Source organism: Pipistrellus hanaki (genome assembly GCF_964339955.1).
Source record: "Pipistrellus hanaki genome assembly, chromosome: 13".
In the NCBI taxonomy this organism is placed as follows: domain Eukaryota; kingdom Metazoa; phylum Chordata; class Mammalia; order Chiroptera; family Vespertilionidae; genus Pipistrellus; species Pipistrellus hanaki.
In genome coordinates this window covers 57278708-57296291 of record NC_140515.1, presented here as the reverse complement: position 1 = coordinate 57296291, position 17584 = coordinate 57278708, and the positions used below count along the sequence as shown (strand labels likewise).

Here is a 17584-nt window from a genome sequence, read left to right as displayed (position 1 = left end):
AATTTTTACAGAAAAGTTCCCAGGAGCCCCCGGGAGAGCTATTACACGTCTAACAGGTGCAGACACGGGCCCAGGGACGTAAGGTAACTAACTGGTCTAAGATCAAGGTCAGGCCTGGCCAAGGGGCTCAATGTTTGAACACCGACCTCTGAACCAGGAGGTCACAGTTCCGTTCCCAGTCAGGAGCATGCCTGTGTTTTAGGCTCGATGCCCAGTGTGGGACGTGCAGTTGTTCATATGGAAAATAATATCATAGTTAAAAAATAATAATTCAAGAATAAATTGTGACAATAGCTAAGATCTGGAAGCAGCCCAAGGGCCTATCCTTAGATGAACGGATAAAAAAGCCATGGGACATTTGCACTACGGAATACTATGCTGCATAGTTGTGAAAAAAGGATCGCTCACCCTATGGGACGGCGAGGAGGGACCAGGAGAAGGTTATGCTGAGTGAGATACGCCAAACTGAGAAAGACAAGTATCACGTGACCTCACTTCTTTGTGGGATGGAATGAACAAAATGAACTGAGCAACAAAGTAAGACCCGAAGCAGGAGGCATGGGACAGGCTGACACACCGCCATGTGGGATGGGGAGACGAGAAGAGATAAACCACAGAACTTACATGCATGGCCCATGGCACGGGCAATGGGGTGCTGAAGACCTGGGGGGGGGGTAGGGCCTTGGAGGAAGGAGTGAAGGGGGGGATGGGAGACATCTGTAATACTACGGTATCAACAATAAAACATTAAAAATGAGAGGGGAAAAGAACAGACTGTTTGGGCAAACCCACGTGTGCACGCCCTGCACTTTCACACTCTTCCTCACTCTTTGCACACAAAGCTGATCTGGACTCTGTACAGACTCGTGTGTTTATGTTCGTATGCTACACGCACATATCAGCGTGAACAGTGCCAGGTTCCGTGTTTCCGCCAGACCCGGCCCCACACTGAGCCCCTGGGACACGCGGCTCCGGGAACCCTCTGCTGGTTCCTTCCGACCGAGTCCGGCTTCTAACTGTCCAGGTCCGGGGTGGGGAATGTCCCGCCCGCGGGACACGTAACCCCCATGAACTCACGGGGTCTGGCCCTGCCGAGGCACGCGGGGTGAGCGAATTACCTGTCTGACCGAACAGAGTGGGCCACGTAAGGCCCATGAACTCACGGGGTCTGGCCCTGCCGAGGCACGCGGGGTGAGCGAATTACCTGTCTGACCGAACAGAGCAGGCTCATTTTCGTGTGGGTAGTTTTGTATGGCCTTCCAATGATGTCATAAATATGCAAATGGCTCTCGGCAGGAAAAACATTCCCCTCCCGGCCTGAGCTAAGCTCTGGGGCTACAACCACACGGTGCCCTGTGTGACCGACCGGTGTAGGGCAGCTTTACTCGGATTTGCTGATTGGCTGTGGATTAAATCCGTCAAAACGAGCCATGTCCTTTGCATGAAGCTGCCTGAGGCCAGCAGACCTCAGCGGTCAGGCGGGTGCTTTTGCCACCTGTCTTCCTTCCGGGCTGCTCCTGCTGAGGCCCCGCCTCCCTGTGCAGGTCTGGGGAGCAGGCAGGCAGGTGGGGGCAGGCAGATGGGGGGCAGGCAGGTGGGGAGAGGCAGGCCTGGGGAGAGGCAGGTGGGGGCAGGCAGGCGGGGGGGGCAGGCAGGTGGGGAGCAGGGAGGTGGGGGGCAGGCAGGTGGGGGCAGGCAGGTGGGGGGCAGGGAGGTGGGGGGCAGGCAGGTGGGGGCAGGCAGGCGGGGGCATGCAGGTGGGGGCAGGCAGGTGGGGGGCAGGCAGGTGGGGGCAGGCAGGCCTGGGGAGAGGCAGGCGGGGGCAGGCAGGCGGGGGCAGGCAGGCGGGGGCAGGCAGGCCTGGGAGAGCAGGCGGGGGCAGGCAGGTGGGGGCAGGCAGGTGGGGGCAGGCAGGTGGGGGCAGGCAGGCCTGGGGAGAGGTAGGTGGGGGCAGGCAGGCGGGGGCAGGCAGGCCTGGGGAGGGGCAGGTGGGGGACAGGCAGGCCTGGGAGAGCAGGTGGGAACAGGGGGCCGCGTGCTCACTCGTCATCTTCGGGATGCGGATCTGCTGGCTGGCCCTGCCGTCCCCGCCGTCGCTGACGGGCCTGATCTCTACGATGTAATCTTCGTCCAGAGGCAGGGAGAGCTCCGCCGACGTCCGGTTGGTCTCGAGGACGGACGCGCGGCTCTGCCGGCCCCAGCGGTACAGGACCTGCGAGCAGAGGACCGCGTCGCCGCTGCCTCACCGGCCCACGGCCACGGGGGCACCGTGGCGTCTGGGACTCCTGGGACACCCCTGCCCTGACTGTGGGGAGAGTTTACTGGAGGCCGCGGTGTGTGTGTGTGTGAGTGTGTGTGTGTGTGTGTGTCTCTCTGTGTGTGTGTGTGTGTGAGTGTGTGTGTGTGTATGTGTGTATGTGTGTATATGTGTATGTGTATGTGTCTCTGTGTGTATATGTGTGTATGTGTATGTGTCTGTGTGTGTGTGTGTGTGTGTCTGTCTGTGTGTTTGAGTGTGTGTGTCTGTCTGTGTCTCTGTGTGTCTGTGTATGTGTCTCTGTGTGTGTCTGTGTGTGTATATGTGTGTCTCTCTCTGTGTGTATGTGTATGTGTCTCTGTGAGTGTGTATGTGTGTGTGTATGTGTGTGTATGTGTGTCTCTCTGTGTGTATGTGTGTCTGAGTGTGTGTGTATGCGTCTCTGTGTGTATGTGTGTGTATATGTGTCTGTATGTGTCTCTGTGTGTCTGTGTGTGTATGTGTGTATGTATGTGTGTGTCTGTGTGTGTGTCTGTGTGGGTGTGAGGCTCCCGGAGTGCCATGCGGCCTCCTGTGGACACCCCTGGAAAGGTGATTCCTCTGAGGATGACGAGAGCTCACTCCCACCCGAGGGACTTCAGCAGCAAAACAGACTTGGCTGCTGTGTGACAGTGACCTGCTTGACCTCTCTGAGCCTCAGTGCCCTCCTCTGTGAAATGGGACAGCACTGGCCAGAGGGTTTCAGCAGGGGCCATTGTCTCTGGTTACACCGTGTAATTCAGAGCCTTTGGCTGAGAACATTGAACCCTGACTATTAAATCTGGTGTGTGTGTGTGTGTGTGTGTGTGTAACAGATGAACATAGTGCACGTGCCTACAGAACCTAGGCCATCTCTGTTCACAAAGAGCCAGGATCCTGGGTGAGGTCACAGGGCGGGGCAAACATGGGTTTGTGGTGGTGGGCACAGGACACGTGGTCCGTTCTGTGTTGCTATGTATTAGCGATGTGCTGTTTGTCTGTGCACACAGGGAGAGGTGGGCGGAGGGCCGGCGCCCAGGCAGGTGTGAGTGGACCGAGGGAGGCCGGAGGGAGCAGGAGTGGGGATGTGCTCGGCAGGGGGTGGAGCAGGGGCGGGCATGGCGTGATTGGCACCAGGAGTTCCTGGGACACAGGGCAGCACCCAGACGGACGGGGTCTCTGAAAGGCCAGGCCACACCCCCTTTCCTCCACGGGGCCCCTTTAGGAGCTGCAGAGAAAAGAGGGGAGTTGGGGGCAGTCCCGGTCCCTCCGGAAGTGCCTGGGGCTTGCAGCCGCCCCTCCTGCGTCTGGCTCTCCCCCGCCCTCCGGGGTGCGTGTGAGTCTGGGCTGGCGGCTCCCGTGAGGAGGCAGCGGCAGGGACGACCTGGCACCCAGCTCTCCCGGAACCCCGCCCCACCGGGCGCTGCCTGCTCGGCCCGGTTGCCACGGACTGTTTACCAAACTCAGACCAAACCACAGGGCCAGAGATTTCTAGCGTCTGGGAGAGCATGTCAGGGATGTGGTCAGGGATGTGCCCCTCATGGGACAAGCCCACCCCCACGCACCACCCACCTTGTAGCCTCTCACGTCGGACTCGTTCTCCAGCGCCTTCACCTGGTCCCAGTTCAGCACGATCTTGGAGTCGGAGGAATTCCACACCACGTTCCCGGGGGCCTGGCTGGGCGCTGGGAAGAGAGGAAGGGAGAGGTGGTCAGACGGTTCGGTCCCTGTGGATGCCGAGGGTTCGAGAGCAGAGGCATCTAAAGGGCTGTTGCACTAACATGTGTCTTCAAGTTCCCCCAAAACCCGACGACACACAGCAACACGAGTGGAAAAAAGATGCAGGTGGGCCCTGGCAGGTGTTGCCCAGTGGATAGAGCATCGGCCTGGAGACTGAAGGGTCCCGGGTTCCATTCCAGTCCAGAGCACATGCCAGGATTGCCGGCTTGATCCCCAATAGGGGGTGTGTAAGAGGCAGCTAATCCACGATTCTCTCTCATCATTGATGTTTCTATCTCTCTCCCTCTCTGAAATCAATAAAAAAAAAACATTTTAAAAATAATAAAGGAGCCGAAAACAGTTTGGCTCAGTGGAGAGAGTGTCAGCCTGCAGACTGAAAGGTCCCGGGTTCAATTCCTGTCAAGGGCATGTACCTGGTTTGCGGGCACATCCCCAGTAAGCGGTGTGCAGGAGGCAGCTGATCTATGATTCTCTCTCATCGATGTTTCTAACTCTCTCTCTCTCTCTTTTTAAAAATATATATTATTGATTTTTTTACAGAGAGGAAGAGAGAGAGATAGAGAGCTAGAAACGTCGATGAGAGAGAAACATTGACCAGCTGCCTCTTGCTCACCCCCTACCGGGGATGTGCCCGCAACCAATGTACATGCCCCTGATCGGAATCAAACCTGGGACCTTTCAGTCCACAGACCGACGCTCTACCACTGAGCCAAACCGGCTTCGGCTGTTTCTAACTCTGTATACCTCTCCTTTCCTCTCTGTAAAAAATCAATAAAATATAAAAACAAAACAAAACAAAACAAAAACAAAGGAGGCGGCTAAGAAGGCTATAAAAAGGAAAAAGAAAAGAGATCCACGTAGAGCTCAAAGCAGCGGCCTTCCCCGCGTGGAGAGAAGCACGCCTCTCGCCCTCCGAGTGCTGCCCCGTGCCCGGCAGGCCCTCACATGAGAAGGGCGCCGGGCCCTTGCGGTGAGGCAGTTGGCTCTATGTGGTGCGGACAGTCCCTGGGGGCGGGGAGGGGCGTGGACGTGGGGGGCCTGCGAGGCCCGGCTCTGAGCTCACGGGGCTTCCTGGTGGTCACGTTGACGGTGGCGCTGGCGGGGCCGGTCCCGGCTGTGTTGTAGGCCTTGACCGCGAGGTGGTACAGCGCGCTGCCCTGCAGGTTGGTGATCCTCGTGGACGTCTGGTTTCCCGACGTGCGGACCTTCCTGGCGTCCTCTTCCTTGTCGTCGTGCCGCCAGTACTTAACCTGAGCGAACGGGAGGGAGACCGTGCGCGTCACCGCGCGGGGGTGTTCCCATCGTTGTCATCGGGTTCTGTGTAATCGGAGGGCAGTTCATCATGCCCGGTGATGAGCTCCTCCACAAGAACATGTCTAGCTGAAACGGGTTTGGCTCAGTGGATAGAGCATCGGCCTGGGGACTGAAGGGTCCCAGGTTCGATTCCGGTCAAGGGCATGTACCTTGGTTGCGGGCTCATCCCAGTGGGGGGGTGTGCAAGAGGCAGCTGGTCAATGATTCTCTCTCATCGATGTTTCTAACTCTCTATTCCTCTCTCTTCCTCTCTGTAGAAAGTCATATTCTTTTTAAAACATATATATATTTAAAAGAGAACATGTCTATTGTAGCCTCACCCAAGGATGTGTGTATTGACTTAGCGGGGGTGGGGAATGTCTGGCCCCCGAGACCACTGGGCCTGGCCCTGCCCAGGCGTCGTCGTCGGCGAGTTAATGAAATGTCTGACCACACTGAGCGCGCTCAGTTTTCTGTTGGTGATTCTGTACGGCCCACGAATGAGGCTATAAATGTCCAAATGGCCCTTGGCAGGAAAAGGTCCCCCCGTGTCTGAAGAGAGGGGAAGAGGGGGAGGAGGGAGAGACAGGGGGACATCCACGCGGGAGAGAAACACCCTGCACCTGCCCCGCCTGGGCTTTGAACCCGCAGCCTTTCGGTGTATGGGACAACACTCCCACGGACCGAGCCTCCCGGCCGGGGTGCCAGGCACTGTGCTTTGTAACACAGGCTCTCACGGCGGAGCGGGTTTTCCGGAGGACCCACAGCACGCTCCCGGCACCGAGTGCTCTGAGCCTGGGGACTCCCCGCGGCAGGACGGGCCCCCCCTTTTGCTCCCAAGCTGGCGGTGAGATGACGAATGGGAACAACCACGCCTTCTCTTCTCCTCTCCCTTGGCTTTGAGCCCCAGGGACCCTGGGACACCGCAAGTCCCAGCTCCTCTCTCGGAGCATAGCCGCCCGGCCTGCGAGGGTCAGAGACCGCCTCGGAGTGCTCCCCGGAGCCGCGGTCTCGCGTGGAGCACCCCCCGCCCCCTCGGATGCTCCGTGAGAAGCCAGGCCTGGGACGAAGCCTCTGCGTGGGAGTGGGCCTCGGGGGCTCGCTGGAGGGGGGTCTCTATCCCAGACCCGAGCCCCGTCCCTGCTGACCTCGTAGCCCTGTATCCGGCCCCGGTTCCTCTCCTGGGGGGAGGCCCAGACCACCTCCACGTCCGTGGCGGACAGGCTCCGGGCGGAGATGCTGGCGGGCGGCCGCGTGGGCTCTGCGATGAGACGGGAAGAGGATTCACCATGGGGACCGGCTTCCTGACATGGCAGGACCGGGTGCCTGGAAGCCGTGGCTGCAGAGCCCGGGGCGGGCGGGACCCACACCCTCCGCCTGGAGCCCAGAGTGACAGGGGGTGGGGGGTGGGGGAGGGTAGGTGGGGGGTGAGTGGGTGGGGAGAGAAGGTCCTGCACAGCCAGCCCGCTGTTCACATCACTGTCCTCGGATCCGGACGGGCCTCTGAAGGGCTGTGCCCCAGGGGTTGGGTGTGCCCCCCAGCCCCCCGGCATGGAGACCGCCCCGTCCGGCCGCGCGGCCTTACCTTCCTCTGCCGAGTACACCACGGTGATGGGGCTGAAGGGGCCCTCCCCCTTGTTGTTGTAGACGCCCACCCGGACCTCGAAGGGGGAGAAGGGGCGCACGCTCTCGTTCCGGAACACATATCTGCAGGCGTCGGCAGAGGCCAGCACGGTGAGCATCCAGATGACCGTGCCGTACGGCCGGAAGGCCACCACGTAGCCGAAGCCCCGGCCGTTCTGCAGCTCCTCGGGCACCGTCTGGGGGCCGGGGGGAAGGAGGGGGGAGGGGGCGTCAGGAAGAGGCTCCGGAGGCACAGGGATCCCATCCGGATGCTGGACTTTCTGCCGCCCCCGCCCAGCCCTCCTGTCTGCGTCCCTCCCGCCTGGCTGGCTTTGGGCTCCGTCAGGAGTCTGAGGCCGAGGCCTGCGGCCAGCCTGCCTGAGGGGTCCGTGAGGACGGAGCAGGTGGAAATACTCATCAAGAATCTGCAGCGCAGCCAAAACCGGTTTGGCTCAGTGGATAGAGCGTCAGCCTGTGGACTGAAAGGTCCCAGGTTTGATTCCGGTCATGGGCATGTACCTTGGTTGCGGACACATCCCCGGTGGGGGGTGTGCAGGAGGCAGCTGATCGATGACTCTCTCATCGATGTTTCTAGCTCTCTATCCCTCTCTCTTCCTCTCTGTAAAAAAATCAATAAAATATATTAAAAAAAGAAAAAGAAAAAAAGAATCTGCAGTGCAGCCCGGCCCGCATGGCTCAGGGGCTGAGCATTGACCTATGAACCAGGAGGTCACGGTTCGATTCCCGCTCAGGGCACAGGCCTGGGTTGCAGGCTCCATCCAGTGTGGGGCGTGCAGGAGGCAGCCGATCAGTGCTTCTCTGTCATCATGGATGTTTCTGTCTCTTTCTCCCTTCCCCTCCAAAATCAAGAAAAAATAAATTAAAATATGCAACGCACAGCTGATGAGGGAGGTTTGCACACAATGGGTTTCAGCCGTGAAAACCCTTCCTTCCCTGGGACTGAGGAGAGAACAGCGGCCCAGCCACCGCGCATCCCTCTGTGCGGCTCGCTCACCTCCCAGGTGATAACCAGCTCCGACTTGCTGCCTCCACCGCCGCTGACGTTGGCTGGGGTGACCTCGGGGACTGCAGGGGACAAGACACGGGTCACGTCAGGGGGCGAAGAGCAGACCAGGGCCAGGGAGCTGCCTGGCCAGGGGACTCCCTGCCAACAGGCACCGAGGCCACGCCTGTCTCTGAGGTCAGCGGCCTGTGCCAGGGGCCCGGGCATCCCCCGGAGGAAGCGAAACACACCCGGGAAGCTGCTGCTTGGTGCCTGCTCCCCATCGGGCAGGTGTGTGAGGGCGCACGCGTGGGTCTGCAGAGGGCTGCTCAGAGCAGGGCCAGGCGGGCGGGCTCTGGAGGGGGTGAGGGTGGGGCTGGGGCGGAGGCACCCCCAGGCTCCCGGGCTCCGCCTCTTGGAGCCCCGTTTTCTCTGTGAAGGAGGGAGCGGACATGGTGCGAGCACCCTCCTTGGGACGCGGGGAGGGGAGGCCGGGATTAGCTTGTCACCCACAGGCAGGGAGAGACGCGGACAGGCTGTGAGGGTGTCTGGCTGGGGTGCAGCTGGTGACTGGGACTTGTTTATAGCAATGACATCCATCGAATGGACTTGGTCCAAGTGTGGGGTCCGAGTTCCCCTCTGTTTAGGGTCTCTGCTATCCCTTCAACAAGTGGGGGGGGGGGCTCATCTTAGCGGGACCCCCATAGACCAGGCCAGGAAGTTAAGGGACAAGTGACCCGGATGAGGTCACGTCCCTCCCTCCCTGTGGTCTCAGAAGCTGCAGACATGAGGTGTGTGTGTGTGTGTGTGTGTGTGTGTGGGTGTGGGGGGGAGGGCATCGGGGGAAGAGACAGGTGAAACTGCCAACTGGGCCCTGGGAGTCACGGGACCCCAGCCCTGGGTGGCTTATGGCCCAAGGGAATGGGCCTGGGCTTCTGTGAACAGCTCCCTCGTTGCCACGGGCGATTTCTGAGTTGAGTCATTTGCAACGTGGGATGCGCCTTAAAAAGACAGCTCCTGGCCCCGCCGGCGTGGCTCAGTGGTTGAGCATGGGCCTATGAACCAGGAGGTCAGGGTTCGATTCCCCGTCAGGGCACATGCCTGGGTTGCAGGCTCCATCCCCCATGTGAGGCATGCAGGAGGCAGCCGATCAGCGATTCTCTCTCATCGTTGATGCTTCTCTCTCTCTCCTGAAGTAAATAAAAATATATTTAAAAGAGAAGACAGCTCCTGGCAGGCGGGGCTGGGTGACAGGCGGGCCGATGAGGAAGAGCTGGCCTCGAGGGGCTCAGCACAGCGCCCCCCCGGGGGGGGGGGCGGGTGAGGGGGGCTCAGCTCCTGGTTGAAGCCGCCGGGGCAGCTGGGGGCAGGGCTGCTGGCCGAGGTCCTGACGCGGGGGAGGGTGTGCTCAGGGGCTCCGGGGCTGGTGCCGGGAAGCCGAGCCCGCCGTGTCGGGGTTACTCACGGGCCTCCTCCGTCCTCCGCTTCTCCGAGGGGGCGCTGGGCTCCCCGATCCCGATGGCGTTGGCGGCCACCGTGCGGAACTCGTACTCCACCCACGGGTTCAGACCCACCACGGTCGCCGTGAATGTCCTCCCGTCGATGACATCGGGCACTGGAAGACAGCAGGGGGCACCCGTGCTGGGCAGGCGGCACCCTCCCCCTCCCCCTCCCTGCCGAACGGTGCTCAGGGCTGTGGGGGGTCTCAGTGCACTGTGGGGGGCCTGAGGGCGCGGTGGGGGGTCCTGGGGGCGCTGTGGGGGGTCTGAGGGCGCCGTGGGGGGTCTCAGTGCACTGTGGGGGGCCTGAGGGCGCGGTGGGGGGTCCTGGGGGCGCTGTGGGGGGTCTGAGGGCGCCGTGGGGGTCTCAGTGCACTGTGGGGGGCCTGAGGGCGCTGTAGGGGGCCTGAGGCCTTGTTTTCCTCACCACACAATAAGGTTAATAACAGCATCTATCCCAGCACACTGAGAGAACCCATGAGGAGCCACTACAGAGCATGTGGCATGTACTAAGTTCTCAGTAAATCCCCGTTGTGTTGTATGCACCATCCTCAGCACCCCCTTCCCCCACCTCTCCCGCCTCCTCTCTGCATCACGTCTGTGCAGCACTTCCTGTCGGTAACCAATGTCACAACCCTCTCCTCTGCCTGTAAACAGCTCCTGCCACGCCCACCGCGGAGAGAGACGACAGAGGCTGCGGAGGGCTGCTGGCCAGCGGCCGGGCCACAGTTCAGCGCTAACGCCGCTCCCAGCTCCCTTCCTGAGCCGCCTGGGGCTCAGGACCGCCATGCAAGGCACACACAGAATCCCACTTGCGAAGCTGGCGGAGTGACGTGAGAGCAAAGGGGGCTGTGAGAGTCACGTGACTCCTCCGAACTGCAGGAACCTGGGCACAGGCTCCGTCATTCCTCCTGCCAGCATCCAGGCCCCACAGCCGGCCTCGGGCGAGGGGGGTGGGTGGCTTGCTCCCATTAACTACTGGCTTGTCCCTCTCCGTCCACCCCCCACAATGAAACCGAAATGAAATAACACACAGGTCAACCTGGAGGTCCTGACAGGTCAGCGAGGGCACGGCCAGCTCACACGTTTTTAATATAACCACACCGCAGGGGCTCCGGTTCGATTCCAGGTCAAGGGTCAAGGGCATGGACCTGGGATGCAGGTTCCATCCCCGACCCTGGTCAGGGCTCATGTGAGAGGCAACCAATGGATGCGTCTCTCTCACATCAATGTTTCTCTCCCTCTCTGTCCCTCCCTCCCTCCCACTCTCTCTAAAAAGCAATGAAAGAAATACCCTCGGGTGAGGATTCAAAAAGGAGAAAGCAACAACATTAAGTAAATGCTAGCACAGCGGCTGAGACCTGGGGAACACGGCCACAGCGCGCCCTCGGCGGCTGTCATCGAGCCGTGTCTGCGCGCCCCCGGCCTCTGCTGCCCGTGATTCCCGGGGACGCCGAGCGTCGGGCGGCCTGGGGGACCCGCCCGGCCCGGCCCGGCGGTACCTGTGCTGACGGCCTGCCAGCCCACGGAGAACGGCGTCCGGGCCTGCACGACGTACAGGGTGACGGGGCTGTGGTTGTCGGGCCCGGGGCGCCAGGAGAGCTGGGCGGTGGTGTCGGTGATCTCGTCGATGGTCACGGCCTCGGGGGGCCCCGGGGGACCTGCCGGAGAGGGAGACCCTCAGAGGTGCCCAGTGTGTCCACGCATCCGAGAAAGGGATCACGTGACGGGGCGGGGCCCGGCTCCTCCACCGTTCATCCCCCCGCCACGGCCCCCTGCCCCGCGTCAGTTCCTTACTGAGCGCCACCAGGCGCCCCATTCTCCGGGGCCAAAACCCGAGACGAAGGAGACACGCCTGCCCCCTCCAGGGCTCACAGTACAACAGGGAAGACTCATGGGGTCGACCCCCCCCCAACCTGTCCCTAAAGAAGAGCAAACACAAGCCTGTGTGTGTGGGCGCAGCTGGGAAGGCCCCAGCGCCTCTCAGGCTGGGCTTTGCCAGAGCACTGTCAGCTGGGGCAGCAGTCCCTGGCCCGAGGTGCAGCCTGGGGCCCTGTCCCTGCCGCCTGGGCCCTGTCCCTGCCGCCTGGGCCCTGTCCCTGCCACCTGGGCCCTGTCCCTGCAGCCTGGGCCCTGACCCTGCAGCCTGGGCCTGTCCCCGCAGCCTGGGCCTGTCCCTGCAGCCTGGGGCCCTGTCCCTGCAGCCTGAGCCCTGTCCCTGCAGCCTGTCCCTGTCCCTGCCGCCTGGGCCCTGTCCCTGCCGCCTGGGCCTGTCCCTGCAGCCTGGGCCCTGTCCCTGCAGCCTGGGGCCCTGTCCCTGCAGCCTGTCCCTGTCCCTGCCGCCTGGGCCCTGTCCCTGCAGCCTGGCCCTGTCCCTGCAGCCTGGGCCCTGTCCCTGAAGCCTGGGCCTGTCCCTGCAGCCTGGGCCTGTCCCTGCAGCCTGGGCCCTGACCCTGCAGAGGGCCATTACTGAGCGTGCTCATCTGGTGGCCCCGTGAACTGATTAGCTTTCCCTCCTCCCCCTCCACTGAAGGGAGGGGCTGGGATCTGGGCACTGGGGTGACTGGTTTTCCACGGTGACATATCAGCCTGTCCATCCAATGCCACCTCCATAGAACCAGGGCCACCTTTGTCCTGGGACCTTATGAACCAGATAAAGTCCAGACGCAGGGTCTTTTCCTCGCCGGCCGTTGCATCCTGACCTCCCCCTTCCCCTCCTCCTCTCCCTCCCCCCCCCAACGAGGCTCCTTCATGCCTTCACAATCAGAGCCCCGGAGGCAGACCAGAGTCCCCCAAACCCCTCCATGCACAGAGCCACAGGCGGGACCTGAGCCCGCAGGCAGGCAGGCAGCGGCTGAGAAGGAAGCGCAGGGTGGCGTGACCTTGGCCGCTGGAGATAAGATAGGACCTTCAGGCTCTTTGAGTCACAACCCCCCCCCCCCCCCCCCGCTACCCCTCCCCATCGCCCCACGTAGCTATGGCGTTATGTAACGCTGACCAGCTTTGTTGTGGGGAAGTGGGGCCGTTCTTTCAAAACCACGCAACGAGCCAACGCCGGTCCTCGGAACAGCGAGTTCCCGTGGTCAGGGCTTGTCATGCTTCAGAGGGGACGCTGCCTGATGCCCGCGGCCCTGGGCCCTCCCGGGAGGGACCGACGTCGGTGGCGAGGGAGTAACTCAGGTGATGCCTGGCGGACCTAGGGTGTCCGAGCCGGACTCACAGCCGGATGGGGTCACACGGAACTCCCCGGGGGCAGGGCAGGGGCCCCGGGGACCCTCAGGAGGCCCGGCCCGCAGAGGAGACGGAGCGGGGGCTGCGGCCTAGAGGGGCGCACTCCCCCGGTGGCCCCGGGAACTGATTAGACCGGCTTTCCTTTTAGGCTGCGTTGGCGAATTTCTCCTGACGCTTAATGTTATTTTCTGTGAAATGAAGTATACAATATCATTTAAGGACTTCAAGTCTCGCCGATTTAAATTTTTATTAGCGTAATTTATTGGCGTTTAAACTGCTGATGTGAACATTACCCTAATTAAATAGAGGATAAATTCTCAGCCACCGAATTCTTTTGTCCCCAGGGGGAGAGCAGGCCGGCGTGCGTGATGTTCAAGTGGAAATAAACACGCTCCCGTGAGTGATGCTGCGGGTGGCTACGCCCCCGGCCGGAAGTGTCTTTCCCTCATCGCCCCTCATCGGCGCCATCACCGAGCGGGTTCGAAAGGCCGTTGAAAGGGGAACCAAAGCGGACAGTTAACTTCTCTTGACAGTTCGAGTTGGTAACTCCCTCTCATCCCCCTGACGTCTGGCCTGGAGAGAGAAGCTTGCTGTGGCTCAGGAACCCGGGGCTGCGTGCTGAGGCTCACCGCCTGCACACCTCACAGCCCCGGTCCCATTCCCTGCAGCCCCAGTGCTGCTGGCCCAAGGGGCCTCCCCCGAACCCCAGGGCGGGGTCCAGGTAGAAGAGATGATGGTGAGATCTCCGTTTGATGCTCTGAAAGGCTTCCCTCTGCATGGGCTAGAAAACCACCGTGCACGCTGGTGCAAACACCAGTTCAGGAAGATTTTTACGTTGAATTTAAACGTATTGTTTTTAATATGTATATTTTTTTATTGATTTTTTACAGAGAGAAAGAGAGAGGGAATAGAGAGTTAGAAACATCGATGAGAGAGACACATCGGTCAGCTGCCTCTTGCACACCCCCTACTGGGGATGTGCCCGCAACCGAGGTACATGCCCTTGACAGGAATCGAACCTGGGACCTTTTAGTCCGCAGGCTGACACTCTATCTCCTGAGCCAAACGTATTTCTTAAAGGTCCATGCACTTGTTCCCTTACAGAATGCTTTGTGGGGCTTGGCATGGAGTCCATCAGTGTGGCTCAGCAGGGGGATGTGAGGGAATTACCAACTTGAACTGCCAAGAGAAGTTAACTGACCCCGCGGCTGCGGTCAGGCCACGGAATCCCCACCGCTGTGTTTGCACATGAACTCCCAGCTACATGACAACCCTAGCGTCAGCAGGTGCGCCCGGGCCACAGCTGTTCACTGCACCGAGGAAGGAGGAAACTGGGGGAGCTGGGGACAAGGGCACACGGCCACTCCTCCAGCCCTGGCCTCAGACACGAATCGGGGTTAGCTCCGATGAAACATAAGAAAGCACAGTGCGAGCCGGCCACGCCCAGGAGTGACCTCTGACACAGAGTGGCCATTGGCTCATCTCCTGTGAGATACAGATGAGCAGAACCTGGGGAGACTGCCCGCCCCTCGCTCCCCTGTGTCCCTTCTGACTTTCATTGTGAACCGCAGGAGGTTGTAGAAGTCTGTGCCGGAGAAGATGCCACGGAACTATTTTAAGACCCAAAGCCAGCCCCGCTCCCCCACCATACCTCTGACGATGAGGTCGGCCGCCGCGGACAGCTGGTCCACGCTGGTCTGGACCGTGCAGACGTATTTCCCAGCATGCTTCAGCTGGATGTTCCGGATCATCAAATCCCCAGCTGAATCCTGCTGATAAAGGAGTGGCCACAATTAGTCCTTAATGAGTTCCAAACACCGTTATCACAGAGGACACTGCGGCCAGCGGGCTGACTTCCCCCTGGCGGGCGGGCACATGAGGGATGCCAGCTGCAGCCGACTGCAAACAGGGAGGCGGCCCGGCCAGGAGGACCCCAGCTTGTGCGGACACACCGGGGACTGGACTGCAGGGGTCTAGCTTCTGTGAGCCTCCCTTGCCACCGGGGTTCGAAGCACGTGGGTTATGGAGAGTGGGAGGAAGAATGCTTGGGCCCATCCACTCTGGCTGGGGCACAGCTCATTGGAAGTGACAAATGGGCCACAAATTTGGGAGATCTATAGTTAATCTCGGCGACATCGATCACGGTGGCTTTGAAGGTAATTAAAAGCATACAACTTGGTACTTGACTTCTGTTTTAAAAAGTGCACGGAAGAGCCCAGCCGGCGTGGCTCAGTGGTTGAGCCTCAACCTATGAACCAGGAGGTTAGGGTTCGATTCCCAGTCAGCGGGGGATGCCCGGGTTGAGGGTTTGATCCCCAGTGTGGGGCGTGCAGGAGGCAGCCGATCCATGATTCTCTCTCATCACTGATGTTTCTCTCTCTCCCTCTCCCTTCCTCCCTGAAATCAATAAGAACATATTAAGGGAAATTAAAAAAAAAAAAAAGACTCACTTTGCGTTTCTTTTCCAGGGGGGGGTCCTGCGGACAGCGTGGCCTCAACACTTACCCCTCCGACCCGTTCGAAGTGGTCCCCGTCCCGGTCGAAGTCTATCCGGTGGCCGTTGAACGACCAGGTGAACACGATGTCCAGCGAGTGGTCCTGCCTCACCTGGCAGGTGAGGACGATGCTCTCCCCGACGGTGACGTCCATGCTGGCGGGGGGCGCCGTCACCCTGGTGGGGTCTGCGGAGCGGAGGCAAGGGAGAGGACACAGGCTGGGGCGCGGGCAGGAGCACGCCGATTCCGGAGCCTCACGCTATTGTTTCTCAGGCTGTGACCCCAACCCTCAGATTCGGGCCAGGAGGACATAAAAAAAAATAATTTTACTAACTTCAAGGAGGAACGGAGAGGGAGAGAGAGAGAAACATCAATGAGGAGAGAGAATCATGGTCAGCTGCCTTCTGCACGCCCCACACTGGGGATCGAGCCTGCAACCCAGGCATGTGCCCTGACTGGGAATCGAACCATCACCTCCTGGTTCGTAGATTGATGCTCAACCACGGAGCCACGCCGACCGGGCTGGATATTTTTCATTCTTAGTGAGGAAAGGAGTGGAGAGCAAATCACCTTAGGATGATTCTAAGCAAAAGTCTAGGAATCACTCCCTTTTGACAGAACATGTCCCGGATCATTTTTGAATTTAAAATTTTCCTCACCCATCCATGAATAGTTCCTAGCTACAATTATACTAGGCATACCAGTTAATAATGGCTGATTTTGTCATCAAAGAAAACACGATAATTTCAAGAGAAACATTAAAAGTGCTTTATTCAAAGTGATGTCCATCGCAAGCTACACATTTCCCCATCTTTCAGGTAATTGATGGATACCGCCCCAATCGAACTTTTCTTGTTTTGAAGCAAACCATCCAGAGACCCAATTTTCCACTTCTTCGTACGTTTTGAAGTGCTGCTCAGAAAGTGCGTGTGCCATTGATCAGAACAAGCGGTCACCTGAAGGAGCAAGGTCTGGTGAATATGGCGGGTGGGTTAATATTTCCCAGCAAGATCTTTTAATGTGTCTTTAACTGGTTTTGAAGTGTGTGATGGTGCGTCATCATGAAGCAAAATTATTTTGCCGTGTCTTCTGGCCCATTCTGGTTGTTCCACAATAAAGCGTGGTTCCAATTGATGATTTGTTGTCCATAGTGATCAGTATTAATGGTGTCACCTAGTTGTAGAAACTCACAATACACCACACTTTCCTGATCCCACCAAATGCAGAGCATCGTGTTCCTTCTGAAGCGATTTGGTCTTGGCCTGGATCAACCCATGACTTTGTGTGTTTGGGATTCTCAAAATAAATCCACTTTTCATCGCCAGTCACAATTCAATGCAAAAGAGACTTTCTTTCGTGCCGTTGAAGCAACATTTTACTGATGACTTTTCGATTTTCCATTTGTCTTTCGTTCAATTGATGTGGCACCCATTTTCCTTCCTTTAAATCTTTCCCATTGCTTGTAAACGATCAGAAATTGTTTGCTGAGCAACGTTTAATCTTTCTGCAAGTTGTTTTTGAGTTTGACATGTACCTTCATCCAATAATGCTTGTCATTGTTGGTCTTCAAATTTTTTTTGTTGACCTGGACGTTCTTTGTCTTTCACATTGAAATCGTCACTTTAAAAGCATTTAAATCAGCATTCACAAGTATCTTGAGATGCAGCATGTTTACCATAAGCTTCTCGAAGTATACGATAACATTTTCTTCAAAATAAAGTAATGAATTAAAACTTCCCACAAATGTTCTTTTTTTTGGCACAAAATTTGACATTTTTAAGCGTAAAAATATCTATGATGTTGACACCTTCAGCAAATTTGACATAGGAAAATTTTGAAGCTTGTTGTCAATACAACAAAACAGCATACATATCAGATCACATATATATCAACATACATGTAACTCCATCTATTGGAAAAAATCCGCATTAGTAACAGGTGCACCTTGTATGTGTCTGTGGTTTCCTTTTGGCGACATGCTGCCTAAGTCCACTTTACCCAGCTGTCCACTGGTGCTGCAGGGCAGGTGTCACTCATTGGCAGGCGAACCCACCAAGCGTGCCTTGTGTGTGGCAGCCCAGCACCGTGTTGCGTGCTTCACAAGGACTGTTTCATGTATTCTTTTAAAAAAAATATTTTATTGATTTTTTTTATAGAGAGGAAGGGAAAGGGATAGAGAGTTAGAAACATCTATGAGAGAGAATCATCGATTAGCTGCCTCTTGCATACCCCCTACTGGGGATGTGCCTGCAACCACGGTACATGCCCTTGACCAGAATCGAACCCGGGACCTTTCAGTCCTCAGGCCGACACTCTATCCACTGAGCCACACGGGTTTCGGCTGTTTCATGTATTCTTAACAAGCGGGCACGTTTATCGTCCCCCCTTCACCGATGAGGAAGTGTGTCCAAGAGGGGCCAAGGCG

General features: G+C 58.4%; 1 protein-coding gene across 8 annotated transcripts in view; it reads right to left on the bottom strand.

Annotated features, from left to right (window-relative positions):
* The window catches only part of CNTN4 (contactin 4), a 315102-nt gene that overhangs the window by 3529 nt on the left and 293989 nt on the right, over positions 1 to 17584 (bottom strand). For 7 of the 8 annotated variants that reach the window (XM_084902270.1, XM_084902275.1, XM_084902271.1 and 4 more), the window contains 10 exons: positions 15170 to 15345; positions 14316 to 14436; positions 10936 to 11094; positions 9400 to 9549; positions 7947 to 8017; positions 6894 to 7128; positions 6457 to 6569; positions 5079 to 5265; positions 3848 to 3960; positions 2044 to 2212 (listed from right to left, as the gene is read on the bottom strand). In XM_084902270.1, the coding sequence (XP_084758396.1) occupies positions 2044 to 2212; positions 3848 to 3960; positions 5079 to 5265; positions 6457 to 6569; positions 6894 to 7128; positions 7947 to 8017; positions 9400 to 9549; positions 10936 to 11094; positions 14316 to 14436; positions 15170 to 15345 (1494 nt within the window). The remainder of the gene's footprint in view (positions 1 to 2043; positions 2213 to 3847; positions 3961 to 5078; positions 5266 to 6456; positions 6570 to 6893; positions 7129 to 7946; positions 8018 to 9399; positions 9550 to 10935; positions 11095 to 14315; positions 14437 to 15169; positions 15346 to 17584) is intronic. The other variant, XM_084902274.1, reaches the window with a different exon arrangement.